We start from the raw sequence: 18503 nt of genomic DNA, 5'->3' as shown, positions 1-18503 counted from the left end.
GGATTCTGCACTTTCACCAAATCCAATAGTTCTTTAGTGAAGAATTTATGAATAAATTCACAAGGATTACAAGCTCAAGTTAGTTAGCCACAGTCACCCTCTGTGAAAACTACCTAAAAATAAAATGGAAAGTTAAAAGCTCCTTCTATTCTTTTTCCAGTAGAAACCCGCAAGCACTGAATAAGGACCAACACTCTGGATATGACCATACAGCAAAGGCCTGTAGAAAGAAGCGACCTCTGCATTGAGCGTAAAACACAGCGATTGCTACATTGTTGCTTTGCAGAGTGTCAGCTGTGAGGGGAGAGCTGACAAGATGAGCATTCTAACACTTGTCCATGCTGCCCATCAAGGAAACAGACAAAACCACTGGTGCACAACTACAGCGCAAGACTCGCCCATAACTTCACCATCTACAGGTTCCGCACAATCTCTGTCACTCAGTAAAATAATCATCATCTAACCATACTCACACTACATATTATCGTGGTCAAAGTATTGTGACTACAAAAATATTGTGGACATGGAAATCAAAGATAAGTATTTTCTTTACTCTTTGCAATAATACCGAAGCTTCAGATATTGTCAACTACAACATCTGTATTATGTTGTTTCGTTGTATTGTGTGATGGTTTGGCTTATAAATTTACGTCAAATATATATTTTTTTAAATATTATGGCAATGTATATTTTTCAGATTTTGTTTTTTGTTGGGTGATTGGGTGGTTGTTATTTTTTTTAATTATACATCAATGAGCATTATTTGATAAAATGTTAATTATCTATGTTTTGATAGTTATTTTTTTGTTTACGCATTTGAGAAGTGTAAGGAAATGCCTCCTTGGCATGGTTACCCCCTGACTTTTTGCCTTTGCTGATGCCAAGTTTTGATTTGAAAGTGTGCTGGGACCCTGCTAACCAGGACCCAGCACCAGTGTTCTTTCCCTAAACTGTACCTTTGTCTCCACAATTGGCACAACCCTGGCTCCCAGGTAAGTCCCTTGTAACTGGTACCCCTGGTACCAAGGGCCCTGATGCCAGGGAAGGTCTCTAAGGGCTGCAGCATGTCTTATGCCACCCTAGGGACCCCTCACTCAGCACAGACACACTGCTTGCCAGCTTGTGTGTGCTGGTGGGGAGAAAATGACTGTCGACATGGCACTCCCCTCAGTGTGCCATGCCAACCTCACACTGCCTGTGGCATAGGTACGTCACCCCTCTAGCAGGCCTTACAGCTCTAAGGCAGGGTGCACTATACCACAGGTGAGGGCATAGGTGCATGAGCACTATGCCCCTACAGTGTCTAAGCAAAACCTTAGACATTGTAAGTGCAGGGTAGCCATAAGAGTATATGGTCTGGGAGTCTGTCAAACACGAACTCCACAGCACCATAATGGCTGCACTGAAAACTGTGGAGTTTGGTATCAAACTTCTCAGCACAATAAATGCACACTGATGCCAGTGTGCACTTTATTGCAAAAATACACCCAGAGGGCATCTTAGAGATGCCCCCTGAAAACATACCCGACTTCCGGTGTGGGCTGACTAGTTTTTCCAGCCTGCCACACACCAGACATGTTGCTGGCCACATGGGGAGAGTGCCTTTGTCATTCTGTGGCCAGGAACAAAGCATGTACTGGGTGGAGGTGCTTCTCACCTCCCCCTGCAGGAACTGTAACACCTGGCGGTGAGCCTCAAAGGCTCACCCCCTTTGTTACAGCGCCACAGGGCTTCCCAGCTAGTGGAGATGCCCACCCCTCCGGCCACTGCCCCCACTTTTGGCGGCAAGGCTGGAGGAGATAATGAGAAAAACAAGGAGGAGTCACTCCCCAGTCAGGACAGCCGCTAAGGTGTCCTGAGCTGAGGTGACTCTGACTTTTAGAAATCCTCCATCTTGCAGATGGAGGATTCCCCCAATAGAATTAGGGATGTGCCCCCCACCCACAGGGAGGAGGCACAAAGAGGGTGTAGCCACCCTCAGGGCTAGTAGCCATTGGCTGCTGCCCTCCCAGACCTAAACACACCCCTAAATTGAGTATTTAGGGGCCCCCAGAACCGAGGAAGATAGATTCCTGCAACCTGAAGACGAAGACGGACTGCTGACCTAAAGCCCTGCAGAGAAGACGAAGACACCAACTGCTTTGGCCCCAGCCCTACCGGCCTGTCTCCCCACTTCAAGAAAAACTGCAACAGCGACGCATCCCCCAGGGTCCAGCGACCTCTGAAGCCTCAGAGGACTACCCTGCATCTAAAAGGACCAAGAAGCTCCCGAGAACAGCAGCCCTGTTAAACAAACCTGCAACTTTGCAACAAAGAAGCAACTTTTAAAGACCACACTTTTCCCGCCAGAAGCGTGAGACTTTCCACTCTGCACCCGACGCCCCCGGCTCGACCTGCGGAAAACTAACTCTACAGGGAGGACTCCCCGGCGACTGTGAGCCCGTGAGTAGCCAGAGTTGAGCCCCCTGAACCCCCACAGCGACGCCTGCAGAGGAAATCCAGAGGCTCCCCCTGACCGCGACTGCCTGCTTCAAGGAACCCGACGCCTGGAAACCACACTGCACCCGCAGCCCCCAGGACCTGAAGGAACCGAACTCCAGTGTAGGAGCGACCCCCAGGTGACCCTCTGCCTAGCCCAGGTAGTGGCTACCCCCAGAGCCCCCCGTGCCTGCCTGCATCGTTGAAGAGACCCCCGGGTCTCCCCATTGAATCCTATTGAAAACCCGACGCCTGTTTTCACTCTGCACCCGGCTGCCCCAGTGCTGCTGAGGGTGTACTTTCTGTGCCTGCATGTGTCCCCCCCGGTGCCCTACAAAACCCCCCTGGTCTGCCCTCCGAAGTCGCGGGTACTTACCTGCTGGCAGACTGGAACTGGGGCACCCCTATTTCCATTGAAGCCTAGGTGTTTTGGGCACCACTTTGACCTCTGCAACTGACCGGCCCTGATCTGCTGGTGTGGTAACTTTGGGGTTGCCTTGAACCCCCAACGATGGGCTACCTTGGACCCAACTTTGAACCCTGTAAGTGTTGTACTTACCTGTGAACCTAACATTTACTTACCTCCCCCAGGAAGTGTTGATTTTTGCACTGTGTCCACTTTCAAAATAGCTTATTGCCATTATTGCCAAAACTGTACATGCTATTGTGATAATTCAAAGTTCCTAAGATATCTGAGTGAAATGCCTTTCATTTACAGTATTGTTTGTAAATCTTGAACCTGTGGTTCTTAAAATAAACTAGGAAAAGATATTTTTCTATATAAAAACCTATTGGCCTGGAATTGTCTTTAAGTGTGTGTTCCTCATTTATTGCCTGTGTGTGTACAACAAATGCTTAACACTACCCTATGATAACCCTAACTCGACCACACTACCACAAAATAGAGCATTAGAATTATCTCTTTTTGCCACTATCTTACCTCTAAGGGGAACCCTTGGACTCTGTGCATGCTATTTCTTACTTTGAAATAGTACATACAGAGCCAACTTCCTACAATAAGTATCTCATTATATATTTAATTTTAATTTCTGGTTGTGGTGTTTATAGGGTGTTGGGTAGATAGAGTTCCAAATAAAATATTTATAAATTGATATTCTTTGATTAATTTAGGAACCATGTAATGTTTAAAATAGAAAAATATTTTATAGCCTTAATTACTATTGGTTATATATTTTTAGACATGTTTTATATTGTGGGTTATATTGAGGTATGGGTGGGTAGAGTTAATTTCAAAGTGAGTATTAATTATTGTTGATTATTTTATAGGTTTAATTTGTATTGCTTGACATTGTTATTTATTTGTTTACATGGTTTGTCATTTTGCTATTATTTATTTTTATATTGTGATTAATGTGTCTATTAGTCAATTGGGCAGATATTCCTTTAATTAAACTAAATATTAATTTATAGTAGTTGATGACTTACGATAGTTTCTAACTTTTCTTAACACGTTTAATGTATGTAATTATTGAACTACCTGGTAATGTTAAATATAAAAAAAATGTTTTATTAATTTTGGGATTTTTATTACAGGTTGTCGGATGTATTGGGGGAATCGTGGGTATTGTGTTTTTAATATTATAAAGTTATAATTTATTAAAAGTGAAATATGTTGCCATTATATTAATACATTTCCTATTATAGATATTACCCTTTCAAATTATATATGTTTATTTATTTAGCTGTAGGTCTCCAATATAAATGCACAATTGCTAATGCCAGTATTGCCTGCAATGTGATAATTCAGCTTGCATGAATATATTCTGATGGCCTGAATTGTTTTTCCAGTTACTGCTTTTTAAATAATGAACAAGACTTCATAGAAATTGATAACTTGATTTCTCAGTTATTGTTTTTAAGCAATAAAAAGTAATGTTACATACAATATAACTAGGTGAACGGTTAGTGGGGCTTTACTAATAATTATTTATTTTGAAAACATTCAACAAAGTTTAGACAGACTATATAAACTGGAACAAACTGTTATTAGATTGAGAGGAATTGTATTTTTTTGATAGGAGACTGAGGATTGTCCAATAGCCATAAACACATTTTATAGATTAAATATACTTGGAGGGCACATTGAGTCCTCCATTTTCCTTATCAACAGCTGCTATTTCTTTACTGGACATTGTTCAGAAGGGGAATGTAGGTGTGAGCCATCTATGAAACTTGAGTAGGCTCCTTTTTGGTGCTAGGTTTAGCTAAACTAACCTAAGGAACAGGAAATGAACTGGAAGTGAACACTGACTACTTGAATAAGAGTCTGTTAACAGGGTTGCACTGAATCGCAGAATAGAGGTGAGGACTTGGAACTTCAAGAAGAGGCTGTAAGATGCAGTGGCACTGCATCTCAGTGTAGAGATGAAGGCAACCACATCAATAAGCGGCCAGAGGATGGAGAAATAAGGTGTCATGCGATAAAGCTGAAGTTCACCAGTACATGGATGATGGGATGGTAGAGAGTCATGGGGAAGAGATGAAAACTAAACACATCAATAATGGAGTGGCGGGATGAGATGAAATCCCAACACTTTAATAAAGGAGTGACAGGGCATCCTGGGCAGTGATGAAGAAGACCCAACATTTCAATAGGAGGCTAGTCGATGAAAGGCCTGCCACAGTTTTAGGTCCTAATATTGAGTACCTCAACAGCTCCTGCAGGAATTTGATTACAGAATACTGGGCCTTATTATGAGGCTGGAGGTCCGAGGACCGCTAGCCTGGCGGTTTGGTCGGACCGACCAGGCTGTGGCCGCCTGACCACCACATTACGAGGTTGGCGGGCAGACCCACCAACCTACTGCCATGCCCGCCAGGATCAGTGATCCCAATGGGCTGGCAACGGTCCTGGTTGTAATCAGCCAGAGAGGCGCTGAACTCACCGCCTGCCGGCTGATTACATCCTTGTTCTCCGCCAGTCTATTCATGGCGGTCTGACCACAAGTGCAGGGGGCCACACCCTGCTGTGCAGAGAGTGCGCCTTTTTTGAGGGTGCTGGTGCCCCTTGCGTGCAGCAGTATTACCGCCTGCTCTTATGAGCCCGCAACAATGCTGCCACACCTTTCCCACTGGGCTGAATTCTGCCAGTAATCCCAGTGGTAAAGTGGTAATCGGGCTGCCCGGGAGGTTGCCAGCATCGCAGCGACTTCCCCGTTGGGAGTTTGGCAGACGGATGTTTCAGTCCGCCAAGCTCATAATCAGCCCCACTGTGCACCACTATATCACCATGGCAAGTGCATATAGGTAAATGCAGCTTTACTATATTTACCTCCACAGCTACTCAAAGGGAAGATAGGTATATCATCAAGGTAAGTAGATGGGGAGTTAATAGTAGTTAATCTACTCTCAGGTATATATACTTACCTTAACAATATAATAGTACTCAGTTTCCTGCAGTTGATATACTTCAGGATGATTCTAAAACCTCGATATTCTGTAGTGCACCACTTACCAATTCCATATAAGGACAGAGGATGGAGTAATGGATCATTGCCAGACAGACACAAAGACCGCAACAACTTAAATAAAAAACCTGAGGTTTTTATTTACAGATAATCATGTAGAAGAAACAAAGCACAACTAATAATCTGATTAGTTTCAATAGCACCTGATTGTTATAATCCAGCCAATTTGTTGCACTAGCAATTTGTTTGAAGTGTGAGCCCTCGTGATCCCTCCTAAGATGCAGTTCGTTGATTGAGAGCTGACCTTCCCCAATGGATTCATGTGCTGTCTTTGCTATACTAACAAAGCCCTGTTCCTTCCGCCAAGAGGTGGGTCGGCCAAGTGACGTCACTGTGTGAGGTTAAAGTCTCTTTGAAGGTTCTCTTTAGTGGCTCGTCAAGACTCTTTGGGCATAGCTACCACTGGTGCAGCAGGTGCAGTGCCACTGGGGCCCAGAGCCCTGAGGGACCAATTGAAGCCTGATAATTGCTGTATTTTCACACCCCTTCCACAGTGAAAGGGACCGTTTTCCTTCTTTGTAAAAAGGACTTTGGTATCCTTCCTACTCTGCTACAGGTCTCTCCTGAAAACAGTACCATTAACAATAATACTTATTATTGTCGTTATTATTGAGATATTGTTATCATTATCATAATATTATTTGTATTGTTGTTATTGTTGTTTCCCTTAATATAGCGCTTCATAGTGCACTTGTTGGTGTACATAACAGATCCTTCTAATATTATTATAACTCTAGATCATTCTATGTAATTGCAATTGTATTGATATAGCGCTTTATATAGCGCTTTATGCATTTTAGATTTCACTTGTCCAAAATGATTCTCAATTAGTTGGTGGATATTAGTCAGGCCGTGTTATTCCCTGGCGACCTTCCCCTTTCTAAGTGTATTGTGTAGGAAGCTGGCTCTGTATATACTATCTCAAAGTGAGAGATAGGGTGCACAGGGTCCAAGGGTTCCCCTTAGAGGTTGATTGTGGCAAAATTACATAATACTAATGCTCTAATTTGTGGTAGTGTGGTCAAGCAGGAGGCTTATCAGAGGGTAGTGTTAAGCATTTGTTGTACACACACAGGCAATAAATGAGGAACACACACTTAAAGACTTAATTCCAGGCCAATTGTTTTTATATAGAACAATCTATTTTCTTAATCTATTTTAGAACCACATGATTCAAGATTTGAGGTAAGTACATAAAATTAAAGGTACTTCACACAGGTAAGTATAGAACTTTGATTCAAAGCAGTAGTACACACAGTTTTAGTTTAAATGGCAATAAGCTATTTTAAAAGTGGACACTGCAAAAATCAACTGTTCCTGGAGAGGTAAGTTTGGTTACGTTTTTCAGCTAAGTAAAGCACTTACACAGTCAGTCTCCTGGGCATAGGCAGCCCACCAATGGAGGTTCAAGGCAACCTCAAAGTCACCGCACCAGCAACACAGGGCCGGTCAGGTGCAGAGGTCAAAGGAGGGCCCAAAACACATAGGCACCTATGGAAAACAGGGGTGCTCCGGTTCTAGTCTGCTGGCAGGTAAGTACCTGCGTCCTCAGGGAGCAGACCAGAGGGGTTTTGTAGAGCACTGTGGGGGACACAAACAGGCACACAAAACACACCCTCAGCGGCACGGGGCGGCCGGGTGCAGTGTGCAAAGTAGGCGTCAGGTTTGCTATTGAAAGCAAAGGAGGGGCCCAGGGGTCACTTAGGCGATGCAGGCAGGGCACAGGGGGGCTTCTCGGGCCAGCCACTGAATGGGCTAGGAAGAGGGCCGCCTGCTGGTCACTCCTGCACTGGAAGGTGGTCCTCTCTGTCCTGAGGGCTATGGGTGCAGTGCTTGGTCCAGGCGTCGGGTTCCTTGTTACCAGGCAGTCGCGGTCAGGAGGAGCCTCTGGATCCTCTCTCCAGGCATCGCTGTGGGGGTACAGGGGGGTCGTCTCAGGTTGCCCACTTCGTCGTAGTCGCCTGGGAGTCATCTCTGCGGTGTTAGTTCTCTGGAGCTCGAGCCGGGGGCGTCGGGTGCAGAGTGAGAAGTCTCACGCTTCCGGCGGGAAGAGAGAGTTCTTTGGAAGTTGCTAAAAAGTTGCAAAGTTGTTGCTGTTTTTGAACAGTGCCGCTGTTCTCAGGTGCTTCTTGGTCATTCGGGTACAGGGCAGTCCTCTGAGTACTCAGAGGTCGCTGTTGGATGCATCACTGTGCAGGTTCTTTGAGTGTGGAGGCAGGCCGGTAGGCCTGGGGCCAAGTCAGTTGGTGTCTCTGTCGTCTCTGCGGGGCTTTCAGGTCAGCAGTCCTTCTTCTTTCTTCAGGTTGCAGGAATCTGATTTCCTGGGTTCTGGGTCACCCCTAAATACTAAATGTAGGGGTGTGTTTAGGTCAGGGGGGCAGTAGCCAATGGCTACTATCCTGAAGAGTGGCTACACCCTCTTTGTGCCTTCTCCATGAGGGGGGGGGGCACATCCCTATTCCTATTGGGGGAATCCTCCAATCTCAAGATGAAGGATTTCTAAAGGCAGGAGTCACCTCAGCTCAGGGCACCTTAGGGGCTGTCCTGACTGGTGGGTGGCTTCTCCTTGTTTTCCTCATTATCTCCTCCAGCCTTGCCGCCAAAAGTGGGGGCAGTGGCCGGAGGGGCAGGCATCTCCATTAGCTGGGATGCCCTGGGGTGTTGTAATAAAAGGCATGAGCCTTTGAGGCTCGCCGCTAGGTCAGTTCCTGCAGGGGGAGGTGAGAAGCACCCGCCACCCAGTACAGGCTTTGTTCCTGGCCACAGAGTGACAAGGTCACTCACCCCATGTGGCCAGAAACTCGTCTGGTTGTGGCAGGCTGGCAGAAACTGGTCGGCCTAGCACTAGGAGTCAGACTGGTATTCAGGGGGCATCTCTAAGATGCCCGCTGGGTGTATTTGACAATAAATCCCACACTGCCATCAGTGTGCATTTATTGTGCTGAGAAGTTTCATACCAAACTTCCCAGATTTCAGTGTAGCCGTTATGGAACTGTGGAGTTTTGTGTTTGACAAACTCCCAGACCATATACTCTTTAGGGCTACCCTGCACTTACCATGTCTAAAGTTTTGCTTAGACACTGCAGGGGCATAATACTCATGCACATATGCCCTTGCCTGTGGTATAGTGCACCCTGCCTTAGGGCTGTAAGGCATGCTAGAGGGGTAACTTACCTATGCCACAGGCAGTGAGAGGTGGGCATGACACTCTGAGGGGAGTGCCATGTCGACTTAGTTATTTTCTCCCCATCAGCACACACAAGCTGTGAGGCAGTGTGCATGTACTGAGTGAGGGGTCCCCGGGGTGGCATAAGACATGCTGCAGCCCTTAAAGACCTTTCCTGGCAACAGGGCCCTTGGTACCAGGGCTACCATTTACAAGGCACTTATCTGTGTGCCAGGGCTGTGCCAATTGGGGGAACAAAGGTACAGTTTAGGGAAAGAACACTGGTGCTGGGGCCTGGTTAGCAGGGTCCCAGCACACTTTTAATCATAACTGGCATCAACAAAAGGCAAAAAGTCAGGGGGTAACCATGCCAAGGAAGGTATTTCCTTACATATTGCACATGTCTAATCCTGATTCTTTCTGTCTTGGGTGGATTTCTGAGACATTGGGTGGCTCGTGGCACCTGGTTGTCTACGGATGATTGGCTGCTATAGAGGATGTGCAGTGGCTCTATGGCACGTGCAGGTTTGGGTCATCCTATTACCTACCCATCTCCCTCTTTCTCTTCCCTTGCTCACTCCTCCATCGCCACACATTTCACGTATTCAGTCGCCCGAGGCCTCGTTATTGTTTTTCACTCCCTACCTGGCATCTTGAAGTTCTTGTAGTAAATTCCCCATTGCCTGTCTGCTCCTCCCTGTCAGTCGCTCACGACTTCTTCTTATTTCACTCATTCACTAGCACCCTCTGTATCTCTGCCTCTAGGCGCTCTTGATGGGGGAGGGGGAGGTGACCCTTTCGCACACTGACACCGAACAGACGTCTCACCTGCAGCATCTGGACTCAGTTGTGTCCCTGATATTTGCATAGCCACGCCTCTGTGGCCAGTCTATTGGCTCCAGCTAGTAGCCTTCGCTCAGAGTGAGTCACAGTGAGCGGCTGGTGCTTGCGCCAGTCACGCTTTGGCCCCGCCCCGCGGTGTTTGCATCTCACCCTCATAGTAAAGGAGTCCGGGAGAGGGGAAGGGAGGCAGCCGGCGCTGTCAGTACGTCTGGGTTTGGGTATTGGTGACAGCGGGTGTGAGTGTGGCCCGTTACCAGGGGCCCCAAGAGTTCCCTGGAGCCCCCACGAGTGCTGTAACCCTGGTGCACGGACCAACATCTGCCAACACCCCCGCAGCTGGCAGTGCACCTCACCGGGTACAGAAGAGCATGGTACCGGGGCGCAGGTGCTCCTCGCCCCGCAGAGCCTAGAGCGGTCCCGAGGCGCAGGGAGGCAGAAACGACCCCCCGGGCGCACAGTCCGTGCGCCCCGGAGCTGACAGACCCTGCCGGCGGCGGAGGCAGGAGCGGCGGGGCGGGCAGGAGGCGGCTCCCGGAGCCGCCTGCCCGGGCTCGGCATGTCCCGCAAGAAGAACCAGAAGGGCAAAGGCGGCTCGGGGTCCCCGGCTTCCCCCTGCAGCCTGCCGCACAAGGAGAACGGCAGAGCCGGGGGCGGCAAGGGAGGCAGCCCCGGCTCGGAGAGCAGCAACGGGGCGGTGCTGCCCGGGAGACCCTCGCTCAGCAACAGCGGGGAGTTTTACGATATCGCCTTCAAGGTGAGTGCAGTATAGCGCTGCCGGGCGTTAACCCCAATTAACTATATATCACAGCGGTCGTTATTCATCTGTGTAATAGCGCTTCGCAACCGGTGCTTTCCACTAGGGGATTCAGGAGCTTCTCACGCAAGGAGTTAATTGCCCGGTAATGTCCCATCAAACAGTAATCACCATCACATCGGGTTTAGACCGTCTAAAGCAAGGGATTATTTGTCACGTAATGCCCCACCACACTTGGTATTATTCCATAATTCCAATAACCCCCCGCCCTTTTAAAGGTGAGTTAATTGTCTATCAAAGTCCTCTAACTCGGCGATATTCAACAAGTACCCTCTCACCAATAGTTGTTCTTCCACGGGTATCTTCCATACCGGGCGTTATTCACCCAATAATGACCGCTGTCGCTCTTCTCTCAGTACCATCCTCGGACAGGGCGCTATTGTATCATCTCTACCCCCTTACACCGAGCGCCATCAGAGAAACCAAATCCCCCTAATTATGTGTATACTGGAAATTTGTAATCACAAAAATATTCAGAGAGCTCATTGGCACCGTTTTAATTGCACGTCTACACCCGTCCATCTCATTCCGTTTTATGTTCTTCGGTATCAGTTGGACTCCCAGATACCCCGACACAAACCACAGCATTTGATGCTAATCTCCTTATTAGGCGTTCCTGCTAGAATAAAACACGTTCCTTCAAAGTCCATTCTCTGTTCCTCAGAACTAGATTCCCAATAGAACAAATACTAAAAGTAAATAACACCCCCTTCCTGATTTGTGACCTCTTAAAGTTTACTTTCTGAAACCATCCCACGTTAATCTGCAACAGGGCACCCCCATTTCCATCTCCCATTCCAGTCGATACCCAGATACGTAATCACCCTGCCCCAACCGCCTCCCCCCCCCCCCCCCCCCCCCCCGCCACCCGCGATTATTTTATAGGACCATGGCCCCGTATCTACCGCAAACCATCACAAGGGGCATTATTACTACAGATAGGCCCGCCATCCTTCTAGTGCTTAGAGTCCACGTGATGCCAACTTATTGGTAACTGTACTGTCGCCGTACCCCCACCGACCTATCCTGAACGTAGGTCTGGGAGGGAGCCCCGGCTTTGGAGCGAGCACTGCTTGGTGCAGGAGTTTGTCAGAGGGTGGTTGATCTGCATTTGGAAGCTTGGTGCTGTTTAAACAGTGTGCTTTGAATCACGTGACACTTGATGCAGTCTGCAGGAAGTTAGGATGGTGCATGCTGTCAACTTTGTGTTTGACTGGGAGTGCCAGGGTTGTTGGCTGCAGGAAGTTAGGATGGTGGACGCTGTCAACATTGTGTGTGATTAGGGTTGTCAGTGGTTGTTGTCTGTAGGCTGATAGGGTGAGTGTTGTTACATGGTGTGTGTGTGACTGGGGTTGGCAGTGGTTGGTGTCTGCAGGGCGTTAGCGTAGGCGGTGTCAACATGGTGTGTGTGTGTGTGCTTGGCAGTGGGCCCTGTCTGCAGTGAGATAGGTGGAGAGTTGTCATCATGGTATATTTGCTAAGGGCTGCACGGAGTTAGAAATGTGTGTGTTGTTAGTAATGGTTTATGTGCCAAGGACTGGAAGTTGTTGCAATGTGCATTGAGGTATGTAAACATTGTGCGTGCCTGGCAGTGGGTGCTGTCTGCAGGGAGCTCGGGTGAGAGTTGTCAACAGAGGCCTTGCGTTGGTTGCAGTCTGCTAAGGACTTGGATTGGTTGCAGTCTGCATTGAGATATGAGGATAAGTGATGTAAGCATGGTGTGTTTGTGGCAGTGTGTGATGTCTGGAAGGAGTTAGAAGCGTGTGTGTGTTATCAGCAATGTTGTATGTGCTAAGGACAGTCGCTGGTTGCAGTCTGCAGAGATATGAGCAGAGGTGATGCAAACATGGTGTATGATTGTGTTGTCAGTAATGGTTTATGTGATAAGGACTGGCAGTTGTTGCAATGTGTATTGAGGTATGAGCAGGGGTGGTGTAAACAAGGTGTGTGCGTGCTTGGCAGTGTGTGCCAGGCAGGGAGCTCGGGAGAAAGTTGTCAGCATTGAGATGAGGATGAGTGATGTACACATGGAGTGTGTGGGGGGCAGTGGGTGCTGTCCCGAAGGAGTTAGAAGTGTGTGTTATCAGCAATGGTGTATGTGCTAAGGACTGTCATTGGTTGCAGTCTGCAGAGTTATGAGCAGGGGCGATGTACACATGGAATATGTGTGTTTGGCAGTCGGTGCTGTCTGCAGGAAGTTAGAAGGGTGAGCACTTTCAACATGTGTGTGCTTGGGAATGTCAGCGGGTGCTCTGGAGCTGGGTATGTGGGTGCTGGCCTGTGTTCGTCGGTGGCAGTGGGTACCGTCAGCAGGCAGTTAGGAGGGTTGGTGCTTTCAACAAGCTGTGTGTGTGCTTGGAGGCAGCAGTCGGTGCTGTCTGAGTCTCAGCTGGGATTTGTGGGTGCAGTTTATCACTTGAACAATTGAGGGTCGAGCACCCTTGAGCAGAAGGGTTGTGGTCCACAGCGCATCTCTATGGGTGTCACTTCAGGAGCTTAGGGCAGGGTGTACTATCGTGCTAGGCTGGTGGTTATTTTGGGTGGACTGGGTCAGAATCTACTGGGTGCTGTGATTTAGCCAAAGGGAGTTTGGCTTCTGTATGCAAACTCCCTCCATCGGGAACTGGAGCAGTGAATACTCGCATTTCGGTAGCAGACCTTGTGTTGAGTTCAGGTAAAAAAATATCTCTGTGCAGATATGGTGGGCTCGAGACAGGGTGTAGGTGAGCATCGGAGGTCACATTTTGAGGGTGGTCCTCTGGGGGTCAGGGATGCGGGTGGTCCCCTGGGGGGGGGATGCTGGTGGCTGCTAGAGGTCGGATTGCCGAAGGCTTTCTGGGGGTGCAGGGATGCTGGTGGGGCTCTGTGTGACAGGAATGCAGGTGGCTTTCTGTGGGTCAGGGATGCAGGTGGTCCTCTGGGTGACAGGGAAGCTAGTGGTCCTCTGGGTGACAGGGACGCTAATGGTGTCCTAGGAGTCAGGGATGCTGGTGGTGTTCTTGGGTCAGTGGGTGGATCACGGGAAGGATGGTACCGGGGATGCTGGTGGTCCCCTTGAGGGTGGGGCATGCGGGTGGCTTCTGGAGGTCGGAGTGCAGAAGGCTCTCTGGGGGTCAGGAATGCAGGTGGCTTTCTGTGGGTCAGGGATGCTGGTGGTCCTCTCCGTGACAGGGATGCTGGTGGTCCTCTGGGTGACGGGGATGCTGCTGGTCCGCTGGGTGACAGGGATGCTGGTGGTGTTATAGGGGTCGGTGGGTGGTTCTTGGGGAGGGGGGCATCAATGCAGGTGGTTCTCGGGGGGGGGGGGGGGGGGTAAATGGTTGCTTCTGGAGGTCGGGCCGCAGAAGGCTCTCTGCGGGTCATGAATGCATGTGGCTTTCTGTGGGTCAGGGATGCTGGTGGTCCTCTGGGTGACAGGGATGCTGGCGGTCCCTGTGTGACAGGAGTGCAGGTGACTTTCTGTGGGTCTGGGATGCTGGTGGTCCTCAGTGTGACAGGGATGCTGGTGGTGCTCTAGAAGCCAGGGATGCAGGTGGTGTTCTAAGGGTCAGTGGGTGGTTCTTGGGGTGGGGGGCATCGAGGATGCGGGTGGTTCTCGGGGGGTGGGGGGATGCTGGTGGCTGTTCGAGGTCGGTGTGCAGAAGACTCTCTGGGGTCAGGAATGCAGGTGGCTTCCGGTGGGTCAGGGATGCTGGTGGACCTCTGGGTGATAGGGATGCTGGTGGTCCTCTAGGAGCCAGGGATGCAGGTAGTGTTCTGGGGGGGTCAGTGGGTGGGTCACTGGAGGAGGGTCCCGGGGGCGCTGGTGGTCCCCTTGGGGGTGAGGAATGCGTTTGGCTTCTGGAGGTCGGAGTGCAGACGGCTCTCTGGGGTTTAGGGATGCAGTTATATTTCTATGGGTCAAAGACAGTGGTAGCCCTCGGGTGGGGTGGCGGGGGAATGGGTAGGGGGGCCAGGGATGTGGGTGACTGCTGGAGGTCTGGTGCAGGTGAATGTCCTGGGTTTGGGGGTGCAGATAGTCCTCTGGGTCGCGGTGCATGCAGGTGCTCAGAGATGTTGGTATTCTGAGGGCCAGGGATGAAGGTTCTCTTCCAGGGGAGGTGGATGCAAGTGGCTCGTGGGGGCTGTGGTTCCTCCCGTGTATGATGGGACCCTCTCTCCTGAGCACACTGCTGTCCTCCGGCGCGGGTCTAAGATGCTATTACAGGGCGACGCGCGCTGTCAGCATGTCTTTGATGGCGGCGATGTTACGCTTCGGAGGCGGGGGTGGGGGGAGGGTGCAGAGAGTTTTTTCGCGCCCGCTTTTCCCCGTTAATATTTTTCTCACTATGCTATGCCAGCTCCTGTCCCTCCTCTGCTACCTGTTGGGTCTCTCAGTTGCGGCTCGCTCCCTGCAACCCCTCCCCCTCCTCTCCAGCTACAGCGCTCTCTCATCTCTTCTGTTTTCGCCCTCCTCTGCTCCTCTTGCATTGAGCTCCCTTCACCCAGCGCTGACTCTCTGCTCTTTCCCTTCCCTGTCCCCCTGCTCCCGCTTCACTCGCTCTCCACTCTCTATTCCCTCAGCCTCCTCGCAGGGTCCGACCCTCCTAACCCCCACCCTCTCTCCCCTTCCCTCCTGCTTCTCCATTCCCTTCCTGGTCTGTTATTTTCCTCTCTCTTCACACCTTCTTTGCACCCTCCCCTCTCGCAGGTTTTCCCTCCCCCCCCCTTCACGTTCTCTCCCCATCTCATTCACCTCTCTTTTCCCTCCTTTTGCTTCCCTCCTCTTGCTTCCCTCCTCTTTCCCTCCTCTTGTTTCACTCCTCTTGTTTCCTTTTGTTTCACTCCTCTTGTTTCCCTCCTTTTGTTTCACTCCTCTTGTTTCCTTTTGTTTCACTCCTCTTTCCCTCCTCTTGTTTCACTCCTTTCACTCCTCTTGTTTCCTTTTGTTTCACTCCTCTTTACCTCCTCTTGTTTCCCTCCTCTTGTTTCACTTTCCTAAAGATCGTCGCTTCTCATTCACTTGTGTTCTCTAACTGCACTCATTTCCTCCCTCCCCTCGCTCATTTTTTAACTCTGTGGTGAGATTTAGGCTCCTTCTTCCTCTCCTCCTCCTCTGTTCCTCAACCCTCCTCTCTCTTCACACTTCTATGTGCCCGTTGAGATGCTTAGTACATCTAATGCTAGGCTTTAGATATCTTCTGTTAATGATTCCAAATGAGTGCAGCAAAATCGCATTCCAGATTCCAGTCTAATCACTACCAGAGCAGACACTTGTTTCCCCTTGTTACCTCTTCATCAGCTCTTAAAGTGATGCTAATGCTGCACAGGCAGACTTGTGAATAGTAAATATACTGCTCAATAGTTCTTCCCTTAACTATATGCCCGTGACAGGACATCCTCCTCGTCTGTGAGCTGCACCTTAGATTATCCAAACTTTACCAAGAGTTACAATCTAATAAAGACTGAAAACGGAATGATATTAGATTGGACTTATATTTTATAATATATATTCCGCTGACTTGCCACCATTTATTGATTTGATTCATAGGCCCAGTATGTGTTTAAAATATCAACAAAGGTTCCAGGTACACACAGTTTTGCACTAACAAGGGATCCAATACAATGTTTGCCATTTTCCAGAGTTCCGTAGTCCCACATTGGTGCTTTCAGTTGTTCTAAAAACCCTCTTTTGTATCTCCTTCTAGAATGTGCAGGTTGTCCAGAATTCAGTTCCATTGTTTTTTGACTCCCCTACACACTTTCTGACATTGACGAAGGCCAGCAGAATATGTTTTATGTTAATTATGGCCTAGAAAATGTTTTCATGTAGTTGCATGGGTTCATCCTTTCCGTCATGAGCAGACCATGAGAAATAGGTATCTGATATTGACAGCTAATTCCCCAACTTCTGCTATCAACGAAGACTCCAGAATCCCTACAGAATTCCTTTCTAGTAGTATCATTAGAACTAGGTATGCTTTCTGGTATATGTTGATGCACCAAAATCACTTTCTGATATTAATGAGAGACTCTAGAATCCATTCCTGTAAGAAAGGCTCTAGAATCTCTTCTTAATATTCCAAGGGACTGTAGTATCCCGTATGATTTTTGCAGATGATCCAAGTTCACTTTCAGAGACTAGCAGAAGGTACAATGATAATTTATATCAACAGAGAATTCTGACAGCTGCCTTGATATTAACTGTAGTAGTGGTGTGGAGGATTCATTAGGCACAAGCTAACATATTGTTATATGCTAGAGGCTTAATGACTGCAGCATATGAGTTTCCTCAAACAGAAAAGTCCCTGGATTTGATTGACAGTAGTTGTTTTTAAAATTCAAACTAAAATCATACTTTAACAAGTTTATTCTTGATATTGACATGTAGTTCACCCCTTGAAGTGACTCACACATCTAGGGCTCTTTCAAGCCTCTTGGCAAACTCTAGTTTGGTGAAAAACCATTGTTAAATAGGAAATCAGCTCAGGGTGTTGCTGGATAAATGTCGAACCTACTAGAATGTCATAGTCTATGGGGTTAGGTGGTGTGTACGAATAGGATATAATCCCAGTTTGAGAATCTATATACGGCAGCAGTAGGTCGGGTGTGTTGCCAATAGAAAATCCCTTGGTAACTAAATTACAGAATTGGCTCAGAATGTTGAGCTGAGATGTTTAGCAGTCTACTGAGGAAACAGATGGTCTAGCAAAGTGTTTGGTCAGGTATCAATAGTAGTCTCACAGACTGCAATTGACAATAACTAATCTCTTTAGGTTTAGGGCTCCTAGGAAAAGTCGTTCTAGTAGGGTCTTCATCTATCCAGGAACACCTTAGGCGGATTTCCTTTTTAACAATAAGATTTCACCAAACTATATTTTATCCGGAGCCTTAAAAAAAACTCTTGGCCTGCAAATCACTTCGTGGGGCAAAACATGTATTGACTGATCTTGAATAACTTGTTAAAATATGATTATACTTTGAATTAAAAAAAACACTGTCAATCAAATCCCCAAACTTTTCTTTTTTGTGTAAACTCATAATGCTACAGTTTATTAAGGACCTATTCTTAGATCTTGGCAGACGGGATTACTCCCTCACAAATGTGACGGCTATCCCATCTGCTGTATTACGATCCAATTAAATCCTATCAGCAGGATATCCGTCATCTTTGTGACAGCGTATTCCCTCCGCCAAGATTTAAGTATCTAAAACCTAATTTGTTAGCTTGTGTCTAATGCATCCTCTACGCCACTGCTATTATTAGTCACTAGGTTTCATAATATTCAAATACAGTATTATTTGGTTTTATGTGAGTATTGGATATTATGTGAATGTAGTTCTGCTCTTCTCTCTTCCTCTCCTTAAGTTTGATATTAACAATGCCTAAAATCTTTTCTTGATATCGAAAAAACTCCTACATTTTCTTCTGCTGTTGAAGGATCCTGAGCACTTTAGAAGTAGTCCTGTCTGATATTAAGAAGGGCTTATGCATCGCTTCAGATATTAGTTAGGGTCTCCAGAATCCATCTTTGATATGCGTAGAGGCCCCAGAAAGCTTGTAGTGAAGGAATGACCACTCATATTCTTGTAAGGCTTCTCTACTAAGGAGAATTGTTAACCGTTCATTTTGTGTTTCTGGAAGTAATATTTGAGAGGTGGTTATGTTTTCTGATTCTTAGTTGTGTGTTTGTTTTATGGTCTTTTTTTATATAAATCCTCTCCTGTGTTATTG

General features: G+C 47.9%; 1 protein-coding gene across 2 annotated transcripts in view; it reads left to right on the top strand.

Moving 5' to 3' along the window:
• The first annotated feature begins 10082 nt into the window (after positions 1–10082).
• The window catches only part of RAB26 (RAB26, member RAS oncogene family), a 716049-nt gene continuing 707628 nt past the window's right edge, over positions 10083–18503 (top strand). Inside the window, exon 1 of one of the 2 annotated variants that reach the window (XM_069209743.1) lies at positions 10083–10729. In XM_069209743.1, the coding sequence (XP_069065844.1) occupies positions 10532–10729 (198 nt within the window). In that variant the 5' untranslated portion in view covers positions 10083–10531. Of the gene's footprint in view, positions 10730–12837; positions 12996–18503 lie in introns of those variants that run through there. The other variant, XM_069209744.1, reaches the window with a different exon arrangement.

The sequence above is a fragment of the Pleurodeles waltl genome, chromosome 10 (genome assembly GCF_031143425.1).
Source record: "Pleurodeles waltl isolate 20211129_DDA chromosome 10, aPleWal1.hap1.20221129, whole genome shotgun sequence".
Classification (NCBI taxonomy): domain Eukaryota; kingdom Metazoa; phylum Chordata; class Amphibia; order Caudata; family Salamandridae; genus Pleurodeles; species Pleurodeles waltl.
Note: the sequence above shows the minus strand (reverse complement) of the source record. Positions and strands in the feature narration are given on the sequence as shown.